Source organism: Alexandromys fortis, unplaced genomic scaffold (assembly GCF_014885135.2).
Source record: "Alexandromys fortis isolate MF-2015 unplaced genomic scaffold, M_Fortis_MF-2015_v1.1 scaffold_158, whole genome shotgun sequence".
Lineage (NCBI taxonomy): Eukaryota > Metazoa > Chordata > Mammalia > Rodentia > Cricetidae > Alexandromys > Alexandromys fortis.
Window position 1 is genome coordinate 355,845 of NW_026068039.1, and position 15,953 is coordinate 371,797.

Sequence of the window (15,953 nt, forward strand, 5' to 3'; positions counted from 1 at the left end):
TGGGTGTGGAAGCAAAGGGACTTGGTGAAGGAATTCCCAGGAAATCTCCATGGTGCCCACAACACACCACAGAATGGGACCATCTAACATCTCAGGGGGTCCCCAAGAGCAGCCTCAGTCCTTGCCATTTTAGCTCAAAGAAATTTGAGGGAAATGACCCCCCAAAGGTGCAGGCCACTGCTGTGAAACCCTCCTTGGAACGGTATCTTCTCCATATCTACACCACAGATTCGCCCAGAGAGGAACCCCATCTGCCCCTGGGAGCTAGGAGGTACCAGGAACTGGCCTAGGCGGAGAGTGATGGGACCCTACCCTTTCACATAGATGTCACTCATCTTCTCCCCTGTGAGGCTGAGGTCATCCAAGATCACATCTTTCGTGTTCCAAATAATACAACGCAAGAAAAACCTGTGTGCAGCAGGAGGAGAATGTAGCTACATTGGTACTCCAGCAAAGGATGACCCCATGTGACCAGCCAATTCATCCAAGGAGTCCTTCTACCTGGTTGGCTGGACATTTTAGCCAGACCCAAACAAACTGTGTTCCAAGAACCCACTAACCCCCAATCTGTCCAGCAGGCAACCTTCTCCCGCCTATCCCACAGATGCTATGGCCCTCCAGCCTCCATCCCTGTTAGCACCTGTAGCCAGGCCTGTTACCTTCTAGCTCTCCGTGGAGTGATGTTGAAAGGAGGTCCAGGCCGGCCTAGTACCTTTGGAAATAGGTCAATCCACATCTGCAGCTTCCCCTGTAAAGACCCAAACAGTTCATTCATGTTCTATGCATGCATGCACGTGTGTGAGCATGCACACACACACATACACATGTGTACACGTGCATACACACTTCTCCTTGCATCCATAGCTTCTGTAGATGTCTATTGAACACACCTAGGGATCAGGCCAAAGGAAATGATACTCAAACTTGCTTGTTTGCCTGTCAGAAAGAGACTCAGCACCCAGGAAAGGAGGGAGCCTAAACACATCGATGCAGGACCCACTGCAGAAAAGAGATCACTGCCCAGGCACAGGCTGCCCAGAGACAGTGGGGAGCTAACTGTGGACCAGTGTGCAGAGAATGATGTATGCAGAGCCACAGAAGGCCAGGGAGCCAGGGTTTAGTGACAAGGACTCAGGTCCCTATGACAAAAGCCACTTTCCCGGTTTGTTTCCTATACAAATCCAGGAAATGGTCTCTCTTAAAATGCAATAAGTAAAGTAACTTGGTTCAGGAATGTCTGCAGGATCTTAGCGCTGGAGAACAAGAGAGTATAACCGGGGCTGCTTTGGGAGGCTGGGAGCCAGCCCACCTAGGAAGAGCCTGCTCCTTTCAAAGTTTCCTCAGAGATTCCCCTGGCTTTTCTCCCCTCTCCTTCTCCTCCTGCCCCGAGCCGCTTCCTTCAACCAGCCTGGGTGCCAGTCTTAAGCTTGCTCTCTGTGTCACCTGACTTCCAAAAGGGAAGCTTCCCGCCCTTCTACCCACTCTCCGTGGGCCTCTGCCATTCTAGAGGTCCTGGATCAAGTCTGAGCCCTCAGCTGTAGCTCAGTACAGAATGACCTTCTGGAACTAAACCACTAACAGTGGCAGACAGAGGACACCCTTAGGTGGGGTTGAAATGGGAAGACACCCAGGCAAGGCAGAAGCCAGGCCTACATTGCCTAAAGCAAACGCTAGCTTTGTTTTCCAGGCAGTAAGGGTCACCCCGAAAGCCCGGGTAAATGACTGTGAAGAAATGAACCATGGAGAGAGTGACAGATCTCAAAGTCTCCCTGGTAATTTGGCTGTTCTGGCTGTCCTTGGGATGTAGCTCTCTGAGGTCTAAGCATTCCATGGCCCAAGGGACAAGGACTTACCTGCTCAATGTCTGGCTGCAGAGGGCTGTAAAGAGGCCGTGACTCCACGTGCTCAGGGACCAAGCCTTGTTGCTGAAGGACATGCAGGGCGAGGCGTTCCTCTACTGGGCCTAGGTGTGGGTTCGGGAGTCTACCAGCCTCTGCCACAGAAGAACAAAAGGTGAGTGGGAACGTGAGAGACAAGACAGCAGGGGTGCCTTCCTCTGAAGGCTGGGCAGAACTCCTGGGGCGCACAGGGAATCCCTCCTCATGACAGACCATCCCCACAAAAATGCACTGGGCTGGTCCTTATGCCTCGCTTTCTACAAGGGAAATGTCACTCCCACGGCCTCCGGGCTTCAAACACGGTTCCCTGTTACCATCCTTTCCACCAAGCCTCTTCTAGAAAATTCTTACTTTCCATCCACACAGTCTTCCTTCTTCTCACCCATCTGCTCTTAACCTCTCCCAACTCTGAGCCCCAACAACCTGTACCACAAATCTGGTGTCTTGGCGTTGCCAGAATGAAGCTCTGGTTCACATAAGTGTGGCCGTAGCTTGGTCGCTACATTCAGAAACCACAGTGTATGCTTCTACAGAGGACCCACGTGCCATGCACTGCTGACATGAATGTTGGCATGTCTGATTCCTAGAAGGACCCTAGCAGCTGAATACCACTGCTATCCATCTCTGCTTCACAGACACGAACCCTGCAGGAGCCCCACACCTGTGCATCAGGGCAGCTGGGATCCTACTCAGTTAGAAAAGATAAACCTGTGCTTCTCCCGCCTCCTGTTTTCCGTGGGACAGCTCCCCACTGACAGATGACTTGGAGACAACGTACTATGAACAGGAAGAAGCCAGGCTCAGCTCTGTGCCAGAGGCCTTGGCTACAGAAGCACAGGAATGATGGACATGTGTGCACCCACACGCTCATGTGTGCACCCATACATTCATGTGTGCACCCACAAGCTCATGTAGTCATGCACCCACGCACCCATTTGTCCACTCATGTATGCTATTGGGTCACTGTTCTTTGGAGCCAAGCACACTCTCATCTGGTGTGTGCTGCTGGGCCAGGAGAATGGCCTGCACCCAGCTGGCTGGTGACTTTGGGAAGGTCATTAAGTATCCCTGGCCTCCTTGGCTTCATCTATAAGGTGAGGCAGATGCTGGACCTCAGGATTTTATGACCTAGAACCCCTGTGCTAAAGTGGCTAGCAGAGCAGCGGGTGCCCCCAGAGGAAATGAGACTCCCCTCCTCAACCAGATGCTCATTCTTAATGGCTGAGCCTGGCTCAAGCCCTGGGAGAGTCAGGAGCACAGGGCAAGGAGGAGGGGGTGGGGCACAGGCATCAAAGCCGTCATTTCCTTTTATAACCTCAGCAACAGCCTTGACATCAAACATCTCTGCAACAAGCAGGAGACGCGCGCCAGCTGGGCCTGTAAACACCTCAGGGAGTTGGAACTGCTCTGGGTGGGCGATGTGGGAGTGTGGGCATCTCAGACACATGGGGAGCATGTGGCAAGGCATCTCAGCCACCACTCTGGGCAGAACCAAGGGCAAGGACGGGGTGTGGCAATGCCTGTTGGTTGCCCCCGGATGCTTATGTGTAGGAGGTTGGAAATGTTGGTCAAGCAAGCAGGTTAGCCTAATTCAGTAGCAAGAGCCCCTCAGAGGTGGATGTACAACCGGCTCTGACCAAAGTCTGACCACTGAAGCCCACAGGAGACAGCTCCTGCCCCTGACCTCCACCCTGCTGCACACTGGCCTGAAATCTCACCCTCTGTGCTAGTTTGCTTTCTTTTAAGGTGATAAAGCCTTCAGGCCAAAAGCAGCTCAGAGGAGGTATGATCTGTCATTGAGGGGCAGTCAGTGCTGGAACGGAAGCAGAAACCACAGAGGAACACTGCTCACTGGCTCGCTGGGCACTCGTGCTCAGCTCACTTCTCTCCACAGCCCAGGTCCACCTACCTAGAGACGGTGCCGCTCACAGCGGGCTGAGCCCTCCAGCATCAACCAAGACAATCTCTCAGAGACATGGCCACAGACCAGCCTGACCGAGACAGTTCCTCTCAGATTACTCCAGACCATACCTAGTTGACAAGCAAGGCTAACCAGGACACCCTCAGATGACTTCACCATGGCTCTGGACAGAGAGCTGATCTGGCTCTGCCCTGACCTCTGACCTACAAACTGGTAGGTTACTCTGCTGATATGGGGTGTATCCACTTGGGTCTTTCTGATGAGACAAAGAGCCCACCAGGGTTGGGACAACAGGGCAGCTCACCTATCTCCTCAATGGTGTATTCCTTATCCTGAAATGTCACTCTGTCTGTCCGGTACACAGGGGCCTTGACCCTGTGCTGTTGGCAGAAGAGTTGGAGGAGCTGGGAGGGGCGGAGCTGGTCTCTCCACTGGTTTGGTCCAGAGCTGAGGCCCAAGTACAAAGACTAAAATGAGACACTCCAAGAACAGAGGGAGGCGCTTCCGGTAGCCTTTGTACCCCACACTCACACAACACTGCCAACCCTTCACGATCAGAGCTTGTGTCCTTTCCCATAGCTCAGCATCCCCATTAGACAGATGGGAAAACAGAGGCCCAAAGAATGAAGGACTGAAGCCCTTATGAAACTGGAACTCAAATGCCATATGCAAAAGCCCCTGGCAGTCACAGTATCCCCTCAGACCCAGCTGAAGCATGTGTTTCATGCTATCTTCTCCGTTATTTCTCTCTGTCATCCCTCCCTCCATCCTTCTAGGTACCCAGTCCTGCAGACCTTTCTGTGTGTGTCACAAGAGACTGAAGCCAGGTGTGGCGGTGCATGTCTTTAATCTCAGCACTCTGAGTCTAAGGACAGCTTGGCCTACAAGGTGAGTTACTGAACAGCCAGGGCCACACTGACACCCTGTCTCAAAAATAAGGCTAAATTGTGACATGATTAAGAGCTGGATACACAGATTCAAACCATAATCTTGCTAGTCTACAAGCCTCTGTTTCCACATCTGTGGGATGGGAACAATTGGGTTTCCCATTATGTTCAAGGAGAGAACACCTGGGCTGGCATCTCATTCTAAGTAAGAATCAGCCTTTGAAATGGATGGATCTAGAAAACATCATATTGAGTGAGGTAACCTGATGTGAGAGTGTCATATATCAATCTGTTGATTTCATTGGTTAAGTAATAAACAAACTGCTTGGCCTCATAGCTTAGAACATAGGTGGGTGTAGTAAACAGAACAGAATGCTGGGAGGAAGAGGAAGTGAGCTCAGACTTGACAGCTCTGCTCTCTGGAGCAGAGATGCCAGGCTCCTCTCTCCCAGGCAGCTCTGACCCAGGATGGACGTAGGCTGAATCTTTCCCAGTAAGACCGGTGCTACATAGTTTATTAGAGATGGGTTGATCAGGATATGAGAATTAGCCTGTAAGGGCTAGAGTTAATGGGCCAAGCAGTGTTTAAAAGAATACAGTTTGTGTGTTGTTATTTGGGGGCATAAGCTAGCCAGGTGACCAGGAGCCGGGGTGCTGGGGACGCAGCCCCGCCGCTCCAATTATTTCAACAGTAACCCAGACCCAGAAAGACAAACATCATACGTACTCACTCACTCATAAGTGGCTTTTAGAAATAAAGAAAAACCAATTCACAATCCCAGAGAACCTAGACAACAATGAGGATCCTAAGAGAGACATACATGGATCTAATCTACATGGAAAGCAGAAAAAGACAAGATCTCCTGAGTAAATTGGAAGCATGGGGACCTTGGAAGAGGGTAGGAAGGGAGGGGAGAGAAAGGGAAGGGAACGGAGAAAAATATATAGCTCAATAAAAACAATTTTTAAAAAGAGCCAGCCTTTGGAGCTTACACACAGTAGGTCTGTGAGAGCCTAGAGCCAGCCTTGGGCACTTACACACAGTAGGTCTGTGGGAGCCCACAGCGAGCTCCAAACTTGGACAGCAGCCTGTTCTCCAGGTCGATGACCGTCTCTCCAATCTTCTCATCCTTGGAGAGGAGGTCATAGTCGTAGAGTGTGATCTTCAGGTCCTTCTCCAGAGGCAGGGTGCAGGTGAGCTCAAACATCCTGTAGGGGAGCCAGCAGTCTCAGCCACCCAGTGTGGAGGCAAGGAGCAGCAGGACAAGGGCAGGGGATTGAAAGTCAACCTAGAGGGGTTACCCTCCTCAGGTCTCCTGTCACTTCTAGAACAAGCTACCCACAGTGCAGCTGTACTGGGTAGGCCTCTATGCGTGTGTGTGTGTGTGTGTGTGTGTGTGTGTGTGTGTGTAAACATGTGTGCTTTTCCTAAGCTGAGCTGGCTTCCTGGTTCGTGCACCCCATAATGAATAGATGAATGAGATGGAATACAACACTGACACCCATGTTTCTACCGTGGCAACAGGAGACAGAGACGGGAAACTGTAACTGAGGGCACATCCAAAACCTATTTCTAGACTCTCGGGGCTATACACCAACTTCCAAGATGGAATGAAAGAAGGGCTTATGGAAATGGCTCTTAGAAGGGAGTTCCTGTGGAATCTATACACACACACACACACACACACACACACACACACACCCCACATAACCACTATCCCTGTGCTAGGTGCCACAGCTCATGAAACCTCATCTCCCCACCCTCCATCCTCTCCTATGTATGGTGGCAAACTGCTGTTGGCCAGGACTGCCTCTCTCCAAAATCTGCAGACAGAGTGGCTTTGACTGAGCAAAGAGAGGTCAGCATGAATGCAATGTGTCACTTGCTAGATGGGAAGACCAGAAATCCACAGGAGCTAGAGAAACAACAGCCATACCCCCCCCCCACACACACACACATTAAAACACTCATGACCAAACAGCAGCTCGGGCTCCCAGGAGCCACCAATATACCATAGCACTCAGCCCCCTTCTCTCGTTCTTAGAGTCCCTCCTGCCTGGCTGTCTTGGGTCCTCTAGCTGACTCCCAAAAAAGCATGTGGGCACTAATGTAACTGCTGGTGACTTGACATCTGGGACAGATAGGGAGAGTAAGGTACCCTGGTGGAAAAGCAGCAGGTCCTCATAAAGCCTCTTAGCTAATACCAGAGACAATGTCCTCATTTGGGCAAATGTACCAGTCAGGTAAGATGCTAAGAGGGGATTGGGGTGAAGGATATATGGGAACTTCACACTATAAGAAATGCATCTTCTGCCGGGTGGTGGTGGCACATGCCTTTAATCCCAGCACGCGGGAGGCAAAGCAGGTGAATCTCTGTGAGTTCGAGGCCAGCCTGGTCTACAGAGCAAGTTCCAGGGTGGGCTCCAAAGTTACAGAGAAATTCTGTCTTGAAAAAAGGAAGGAAGGAAGGAAGGAAGGAAGGAAGGAAGGAAGGAAGGAAGGAAGGAAGGAAGGAAGGAAGGAAGGAAGAAATGCATCTTCTGAGTACTCATGTAGTCTCTGGTCTTTGAGGTAACTGTTTCTGTGTTTAGCCAGAAGCTCATAAAAGATCCAAGATAAAGGTTCTGCTAAAGATGAAGATTTCCTGAGTGGCAGCCACATCTGCCCACTGAACTATGAGTTATCCATGCCAGTCCCTCTACCCCAAACCCGAGCCACTTTCTACTTACTTTCCAAACACAGGCTCCAGGGTGCAAGGGATGTAGTTATCCTGGTCACTCACTGATTTCTTCCCTATGGAGATCTTGATGTAAGGGTCACACTGGAGGACACAGAAATGTACACATAAAATCACTGGGTCAAGGAGTCATTGGCGCTTCTGGCTTCCAATGGCCATTGGGGAGCTATAACAGATTATGTCCTGTTGGACCCGGGCCCATCCTCCATACCACATGACACCACATCACACCATACAACACCACACCTCACCACACTGTACCACACCGTACTACACCACACCACACAACAGGACAGTACACTAAACCATACCATGTCATACCCATCACACCACACCACACCACACCACACCACACCATACCATACCATACCAATACCATACCACACCACACCACACCACACCACAACCACAACCACACCACACCACACCACACTATATACACTGTACCATACCACAATCCCAACATATCATGACATACCTCACCCTGTCACACGCTATGGCCAGACAGGTCTTCTAGCCTCACATCCAGCAGTGGGAAGGGTGAGTGTCCTATACTCCTGACCCACTGGCGCATGAGAAGATGTGGGTGTGGTTAGACCCCAACCCTCATACACATGCAACCATATATTCCTAGGCACGATTGGGGTCCCCTCTATCTTCAAATGGCCTATTTCTAAAGATGGAAAGAGACAGACAGGGCCACATTTTGTCAGCTAGAACAGCCTGGGCCTGTCTTCTGGGTGCTACCTGTAAGCACCAGCAGACTTTGCACCATTCTGCAGGAATACGACAAGAGAGAGGAACAGGAGGCCACCTGTGCTGCCCAGGCTGGATCTAGTGTGTGACCCCTCATCTTTGAAAGGCCGGACTGTGTGGATGGGATACCAGGCTTCTGCCCTCAACCATAGGGACACATCCTGGCCCTGAACCCATCTAAGAAGACAAGGAAGGACCCAGGCTTGGACCTCTGAACTCCAGCCGCCACCCCTGCCTCGCTGTTCTCTCTCCCTTTCCAGCTCCTTGCTTTCTGCCAATGCCACTCCTTCAGCTCCCCCTCCTCCTCCATCTCTGGCCAGGACTTAGCTCTGTTTCTTGCTTCAGACATGAAATTTAATGGGAGATCTAAAAACTCAGTAATCCAGAGAAATGATATTTTACTGTGGTATTTTGTGAGCTGGAGAGATGGCTCAGAGGTTAAGAACTGGATGCTCTTCCAGAGGACCCTGATTCTATTCCCAGAACCCACATGGCATCTTACAACTCTCTCTACTTCCAATTCCAGAGGATCCAACGGTGCACTCTTCTAGCCTCTGCGGACACCAGCACAAATGTGGCACACACACACATGCTCACACACACACATATATGTATATTCACATAATACTCATACACATAAAGTAATAATAAAAATAATTTTTACGAAGCCAGTCCCCACAGACCCTCAACATTAGCAGAACAAGCCTTCCGTTTCCCTGTGCCTCTAGCCCCATAGCCCACAGACGTCACCAGCCTGCGCCTTCCTCCCTGAACTCCTCCCATCCCAAGACTGAAACCTCACCAGGCTCAGCCTGAACCTCTGCCCGTTACCACATGCCATAGCCCAGTTCTACCTGTGAATTAAGCAATCAGTTTTTAGCCTTCACCTACGCTCCTGTCACTCTTAAAATCCAACTTCCTGTCCTTCCCAGCCTCCCAACATTCATGTGCCCACAAGGGTCCTATTCCTTCCTTCAACGTTTTCCCATTTCTCCAGAGTCCCAAAGAGACTCTAGCCTCCCTGAGGTTGCTCCTCACATAGACTCCCCAGCTCATATTCAGCTCTGCAAGTGTCTTTGGGTTTCCTGGTTCACTGTGGTCTTCCTGAGACAGGAACTTTGTCTGCCTTCTTCAAGTCAAGCTTGCTATTGCTCTCAGGGGACCAAGGGCTCCAAAAATGTTACCTTGCCATTGGGGTCCTTGGGTTGTAAGCCAAATGCTCGAACGATGTAAATACGGACCAAACATTCCTGGGGACCCTGAGCAGCCAGCTGGTGGAATTGCCTTGGGGGTAGGGGAATGGATGGGTCTTCTGGAAGGGGATAAATTTTGAAGAGACCCTAAAAAAAATGGGGACTTGATTTTCATTTTTGTCATCACTGTCAATAACACATTGCTCTCATTTGTGGGCACCATCACAATGGGGATCATCGAGCCAAGCCCCAAACTGGCCCGCACCACCATCCAATTTTGCAACAACCACAAGGTCACCCCCAAGGACACCAGTAGCAGCACCATGGTTGTTGTTGCCACTGCCCCTCCCCCATTTGCTTATTGCTGCAACCTCACGATCATAGGTCAAGCCAGAGACGGACCTTAAATTCTCCGATGACAGACGGATCATCTGTTTCCTCCTGAGTCTTGCCTCGGTAGAGCTTGAAGGTATTACAAAAGTCCGACAGGCCCTCAAAAGCCTCCACATTCTCCAACTGTGTATCATAAACCTGTCACGGGGAGAAGAAGAGAATCAAGAGCAAGAAATTAGGGGGACAGAAAGGAAAGAAACAGGAAAGGGAGGGAAACAGGCAGTGTGGGTGAAGGAAGAGAGGGTGGTACATTTGACCGGATCAAACGTTCACAGAAGAACAAAAGCAAACAGAAGGGTGGGGTTGGAGTGGTGGACAAAGGGAAGACAAGGAAGAAAAGGGGAGAGAAAGAAATGAAAAGAGAGAAAGCCAGGGAAGGGAGAGGAGGAAGGCATTGTTAGTCTACTAGTGTGTAGGGTTTTAGCTTAATCAGATTTTTCAAGTTACCTGAGACTCACAAAAGTCACATGTTTTAAGGGATTAAGATTACAAACAAATGAAAAGTTAATTTTCTGTGTAAAGAGTGAGTCATAATTCTTAAATATTCTGTAATTCACTTTATTTGAATCATTTGATCTCAGCCTTGACTGTTTATTGGTTTCCAATCTCTTATAATTTACATGAGTTCTTAAGGTTAAAAGATGGCTCTGAATGCTACCTTAGCCCTAAGTAAAGTTCAAGGTCTAGCATTTTATGGCTGAATTCTTAATATGCAATAGTTTGTGTTGTTTCCTCTTCTCAAATCTTATTTTTCTTTAAAGTATGATGAGGAGTATGGTGGTGCATGCCTGTGATCCCAGCACCCAGGCACTGTAGGAGCCTCAGAAGGTCCCAGCCATCCTCCAATACATGGTGAATCTGAGGACAGACAGCCTAGGGCATAGAAGTTCTCGTGCCTCCCAAAAGTGTTTAAAAGTACAATGTCTTTTGAATTCTCCAGGTAAGGAAGGATCTGGGGATTTGGGGTCTTGTTTCTAGTTTTAAAACTAGAAAAGTCTTGCGGTTAGAAAGTGGTACGTGGGTCATTGCCTCTTCTCAAAAACTCAAGGCTTTCTTCTCAGCCTGGTACGTGGCCAACCTCTCTACCTGAATCTCTCTATTGGAGTTAGAGAGCATTTCCAGACCTGATAGTGAATGTTGCAGTAAGGCCAGGCATAGAGACCCTCACTGTTAATCCCAGGACTCGGGAGGCAGAGAGGCAGGTAGATCTTTGTGAGTTTGAGGTCAACTTGGTACACACAGTACGTTCCAGGCAGCAAGGGCTGTGCAGGGAAGAAGGGGGATGGGGCGGTGGTGGCCACAGCGGAAGGAAAGGCTAGAACGAGTGACTGGTGCTACATGTACTGATAAGGCAGATGGCTCGGGTCTAAGGTTTACAAACATTTGTATTTACATAGCCTTGGAAATTTCTAGCTTCATATGTTTTCCTAAAATTCTTTCTATAGTCGGCTCTCCCTCCTCATCCCCACTCTCCTCCTCCTCCTCTTTCTCATCCCCAGCAGCCAGTTTTAGGCAAGATTCTCCTCCTCAATATTTACCTTGACACCGTTTGCTTAAAACCTACTTACAGACATAATTTATCAATTGAGAAAAGATCTGTCCACTCCGTTTATTCTACAACACAACTGTGAGAACTCACTGCGCACCTCACCTTCCCTCCTTCTGCACTAACTGTTGCCATCCTTACCCTCTACATCTTCAGTAAGAACAATGTTTCCGTGGCCTTGCTACCCTGACCCTCCCGCTAGTTCACTTGGGCTCCAGAGAACAGTGCGATCATAACTCTTTCCAAATCTCAGCTTGTTGGTCCCAGGAACCATCCTTGGGAGGTGCTAAACCCCCCCCCCCCTCAGCAGCTGGCTGCTGCCCGAATGCTTGCCAGGCAGTATGGCTGGCCCTCTGCCACCTGTGTGTCACTGACAATGCTGTGTGCTGTTTCAGGGTCTCTGGATTTGTGTAGTTGGGGAAGCTGAAGTCACCTTGGCTGGTTTTCTATTTTAAAAGGACCTTTTCAAACCATATGTTCAAGTGTTCTTTCACAACGGCGAAATTTGATTAAACAGTTACATGTTTCTGTCTGACTTCCCTGTTTGTGGTGTCGTTCTCAAAATCTCTGATGATCGCAGTGTCCGGTCTCCTGTCCCTGGCCTCCGCACCTGCCGCCTTCTGTCTGTGCCTAGGACTTTCCCTCTCCATTTTCTTCGTGTCGTGACTGTCACCTCTACCCTCTATGCCCTGACTGTGTTTTCCACGCTGCCATTCTGTCCTGGCCACCATTCAAGATCATGCTTTCTCTGCTGCCAGAGTCCTTCCCGTTCAGGGACCTTGTCCATTCTTGAGTTCCTTCCTATATGCTTCCCATTCTGAAGTTTCCTTTCTAAAACCTTCACAGTGAAACATTCCTTCTCCTCTGCTCCCTGGCAAAACAGTCCTGGTAGGCACGTGGCCTCTTCTCTCTTTTATTGGTTTGATTTCTACTTTCTCTTCTTTTTTCCACTTTGGATCTTTGAATTAATGCTGTGCAATTACACTTACTAACCACTAAATGAGTTGGCTTTTTCTAGCTCGGCTATTTCCTTCTTTCCCACCATGGAGGCACAAGGCCTCCTACAGACATGGCTCCTCCATGTCGCTCCACCTACCCAGCTCCTCTGAATCACACCAGGTCTAGGCTTCTGCAGTCAGCCTGACCTGCCTTCAGAGCTCCTGCAGCCTTGGAAACAAGAGGCACACACACTTCCTACTTCACGTTGCAAGCGATTCACTTTGAGACTATTATGAAAATTTCCAAGTATAGGAAAGTAAAGAGAAACAGCAATAAAGCCCGTGCATCCAGCCGCTGTCTGACACAGTTACCGCATTCCCACTTGGAAGTACACTTTCACAGGGCTTTATGAGAACCTGTCCCCATGAGCTGCCATCATCCTTCATGTCCCGTGGCCCTTGCCCAATCTCAGTTGTCCTTGAGCAGCCCTTACTTATATTTTGGAGTCTGCGGCTTTTATTTGTTTCCAGCTTCTCTGAAAAATGGATTTTGTGGGTTTGAATGATTTCCAAAAGAAAAGGGGGAAAATGCTGACTTATGCAGGCATGTTCATGCTGGGAGTCCGAATGAAATACTTTATAAACTTCCAACTGGATGGACTTTTTGTTTAAACTTATTAATTCCTCAATTTATTGTACTTTAATATGTCCTGACTGATTTCTGTCTTGGGTAACTTATCACTAACCTAATTTGTGATTAGGTTTTATAAATGCACTCTGAGCGTTAGGTAGAAAATGTATTCCTTATTTTTTTTTATTACTTTTGTCTTCCATTTTAAAATTATTTTTGTTGCCTGTTTCAAGACTACAAATTGAGCATTTTATTAAGTGGCAACGTAACGAGCTGGAGCTTAAAGAAAAGCCTTAGCTTGTTGTTTGGTTCTTTTATTTACTGTCTATTTGGTCAAAGATGTAGGATATTAAAATTTCCTCCTCAACTTTAATTTCTGCTATTTTGAGATGTTACCTTTTAAGATAAAATTTTATATATCCCTATTTTTGCTCTGAGTATTTCAAAGCTCTGGGAGCTTTTATTTGGGAAATACATCTTTTACCAAAGAAAGAAAACCACTGCTTTGTTCTTTGCTTTCTACTTTAAATTCTACACGATTCCTCTTTATTTACACTTAACCTGATTATGTCTCCCAAGATAGCATGAAATATTGCTTCCTGAAATGTTGTTTTCCCCCAGCCATTCTACTTTAAGGAGAGTGCAATGAATCTTGACTTTTAATGTAGTCTCGAAGTCCTTATCATTTAGCAGGAGAGTTTGATGCATTCTTGTTTATTAGGAAAGTTAATATGTTCTTTACTTTTTCTGATTTCTGCTTTTAATGCATTTTTTTTTTTTTGCTGTGCCCTGGATTTCTTTATTTTGCTGTTTAGACCATGAGCTTTTACCCCCTTTGCTAGACATTTCCAAAGTATAGTTCTTTTTCTCTCTGTATCCCTCGGTCATACTATAAGCTGGTTTTGTTGGTAATGGTAGTCTTCCTATATTTACCGATATTAAAGGACCAGCATTCCTTCCAGGTCTTATTTTGTCCCAGAAATAGTTTGGATGCCTTTGTTCTGGAGAGCCTCTGCTCACTTGGCTGCTGTTGGAGACCTCCTCAGAGAGGTCAAGCAGGAGGCCGAGTGCCAGCTCCGCATCCGGCATCCTCCTGAGGAACGGGAGGCTGGGGCCTCCGGCCACCCTGGCAGCAATCCTCACCCTTGCTTGCTTTGTCCCATTTCTTGGCAAGGCCATCGCACCCTACGCCAGACCTAACCGGCCAAACCTTCTTCCTGGTACGCAAATAGTTCTGTCTGTCTGCCCAGCTTCACACGCCCAGCCACAAAGCCAGAAGGACTTGCTGCCGGAGGTGCTGTTGGGCTCCTGTGGCTCCATGGCAGGGCAGCCAGGACTCTAGGTCCAGCAACCAGACAAGAGTCCAGGGGACTGGGGGGACACCACCGCTTTGTGAAACTGTCCCATCCAGAGTCCCCACCCAGGGCTTTCAGAGGCAGAGGACCTAGCCCACACCCCTCCACCTAGCTGAAACTTTCCCTAGTCCAGTCCCTTTATGGCACCTTCATCTCCTGGCCTGAGTCCTCTGCTTGCTCTCCCAACCATGAACGAGGCTGTGAAGTACAAGCTCACCATCATTTTAGAGTCCAGAATAAACAACATAGGTCATCTGACTGTACTCATATAAATAAGAAATCATATTCAGGAAAGCGTGTTCCATGTCATAGTCAATACATACTTAGCATGAAAACTCATACATTGTATCTGACATTTGGAGGTAGCTGGTCACCTGACAACGGAGACCACATAACACCTTGGAGAACATTTTTTGAGTCAACTTTGGCTATCTTTCTAAAAACTAGTCAACCTAGAAAAAGTATAATTGTATTTGTAGAATGTCCTCAAAATACCAGAAATTGAAGGACACTTCTCTGTTTTTATTCATAGAAACAAAGTCTAGCATCTTAATTATATTTGTTAGATAACTTCTTTGTCTCTTGTAAGGGTCAAAGGTTGGGGTCCAGAGGTATATTCTCAATTGGATTTTACTTTTGAGCTCACTTCAGAATTTCTGCTGCAGAATGGTTTCCCAAAACCTCCAAAGGCAACAGGAGGATGCCACAAAGCCCTCAGCAGCCACCATGGTTAGGGACATCAGCAATTCGCAGTTTTAGAAATTCTTCACTTTGAAACTCTGTGGCAGGGCCAGCCTCACTTCCCTTTTTCCTTTCTGGAGAGAGACAGCTAAAGAGGCATTTTAAAGCAAGCCCTGGCAACATTTCACCTAAAAACACTTCAGCATTTTCTTTCTTGGTATTTTTATATTTATCATTCATTTAGCGTGTATACACACACTCATGCCATGGTACACACACAGACTCTACCAGAGGATCAGGTTAGGAACGTCAGTCTTGGTAGAAAGCAGTTTTACCCCCGAGTCATCTTGCTGGTTGGTTCCATTTGTCTTTCGTCCTTTGATACCGGGGATCAAGCCCAGGAGCCCACACCTGCTGGCCAACACTCCACAGAACCCGCCCCACAGCCAGCACTTATTCCAGCATTGTCAACACTCTCCCACAGTGCTTGATTTCTCGCTCCAAATCCACACCCTGACGTAGGGTGACCTTTCATTAGACGCGGACTCGTGAACACATCCCTGGTGTCCTAGTGTAACTCCCCGCTTCTCATCCCTGAACCTAATGACTGGGGACACTGGGGGAGAGGGCTTACCTTCAGTGTGTCAAAATCCTTCTCCAGGTAGGAGCCGCACTTTTCACTCTCCCCGATAGAGGCAAAAAATTTGCTCCACCAGTCAATGAACTCCTCCTCCTGAGCAGAGAGAAGGGAGGAGAGGGCTTAGAGACCATGGGCCAATCAAGGCCTTCTGAATGGGAGTTTTCCTCTTAAGGCTTCAGGATGACCTGGATCCCAAGGTTTGCCTGCAAGTGATCAAGGGGCTTGGAAAACAGGGAGCCAGAAACCTCTGCCGCTTTGGGGCAAAGGCCGTGTTGACAGGGGAAGTTTGTACCACCTGAATGTTACTGAGCAACTGGCTCAGGCCTGGCTCCATCCCCATAGAATGGCCTGTTCCCAACAGGCACTCAGGCCTTTC

General features: G+C 48.5%; 1 protein-coding gene across 18 annotated transcripts in view; it reads right to left on the minus strand.

Annotated features, from left to right (window-relative positions):
* Dysf (dysferlin) overlaps positions 1-15,953 on the minus strand; it is a 197,870-nt gene that overhangs the window by 18,309 nt on the left and 163,608 nt on the right. For all 18 annotated transcript variants that reach the window (XM_050165387.1, XM_050165383.1, XM_050165380.1 and 15 more), the window contains 9 exons: positions 15,572-15,670; positions 9,796-9,924; positions 9,385-9,540; positions 7,437-7,528; positions 5,745-5,915; positions 4,124-4,266; positions 1,854-1,993; positions 660-748; positions 313-408 (listed from right to left, as the gene is read on the minus strand). In XM_050165387.1, the coding sequence (XP_050021344.1) occupies positions 313-408; positions 660-748; positions 1,854-1,993; positions 4,124-4,266; positions 5,745-5,915; positions 7,437-7,528; positions 9,385-9,540; positions 9,796-9,924; positions 15,572-15,670 (1,115 nt within the window). The remainder of the gene's footprint in view (positions 1-312; positions 409-659; positions 749-1,853; positions 1,994-4,123; positions 4,267-5,744; positions 5,916-7,436; positions 7,529-9,384; positions 9,541-9,795; positions 9,925-15,571; positions 15,671-15,953) is intronic.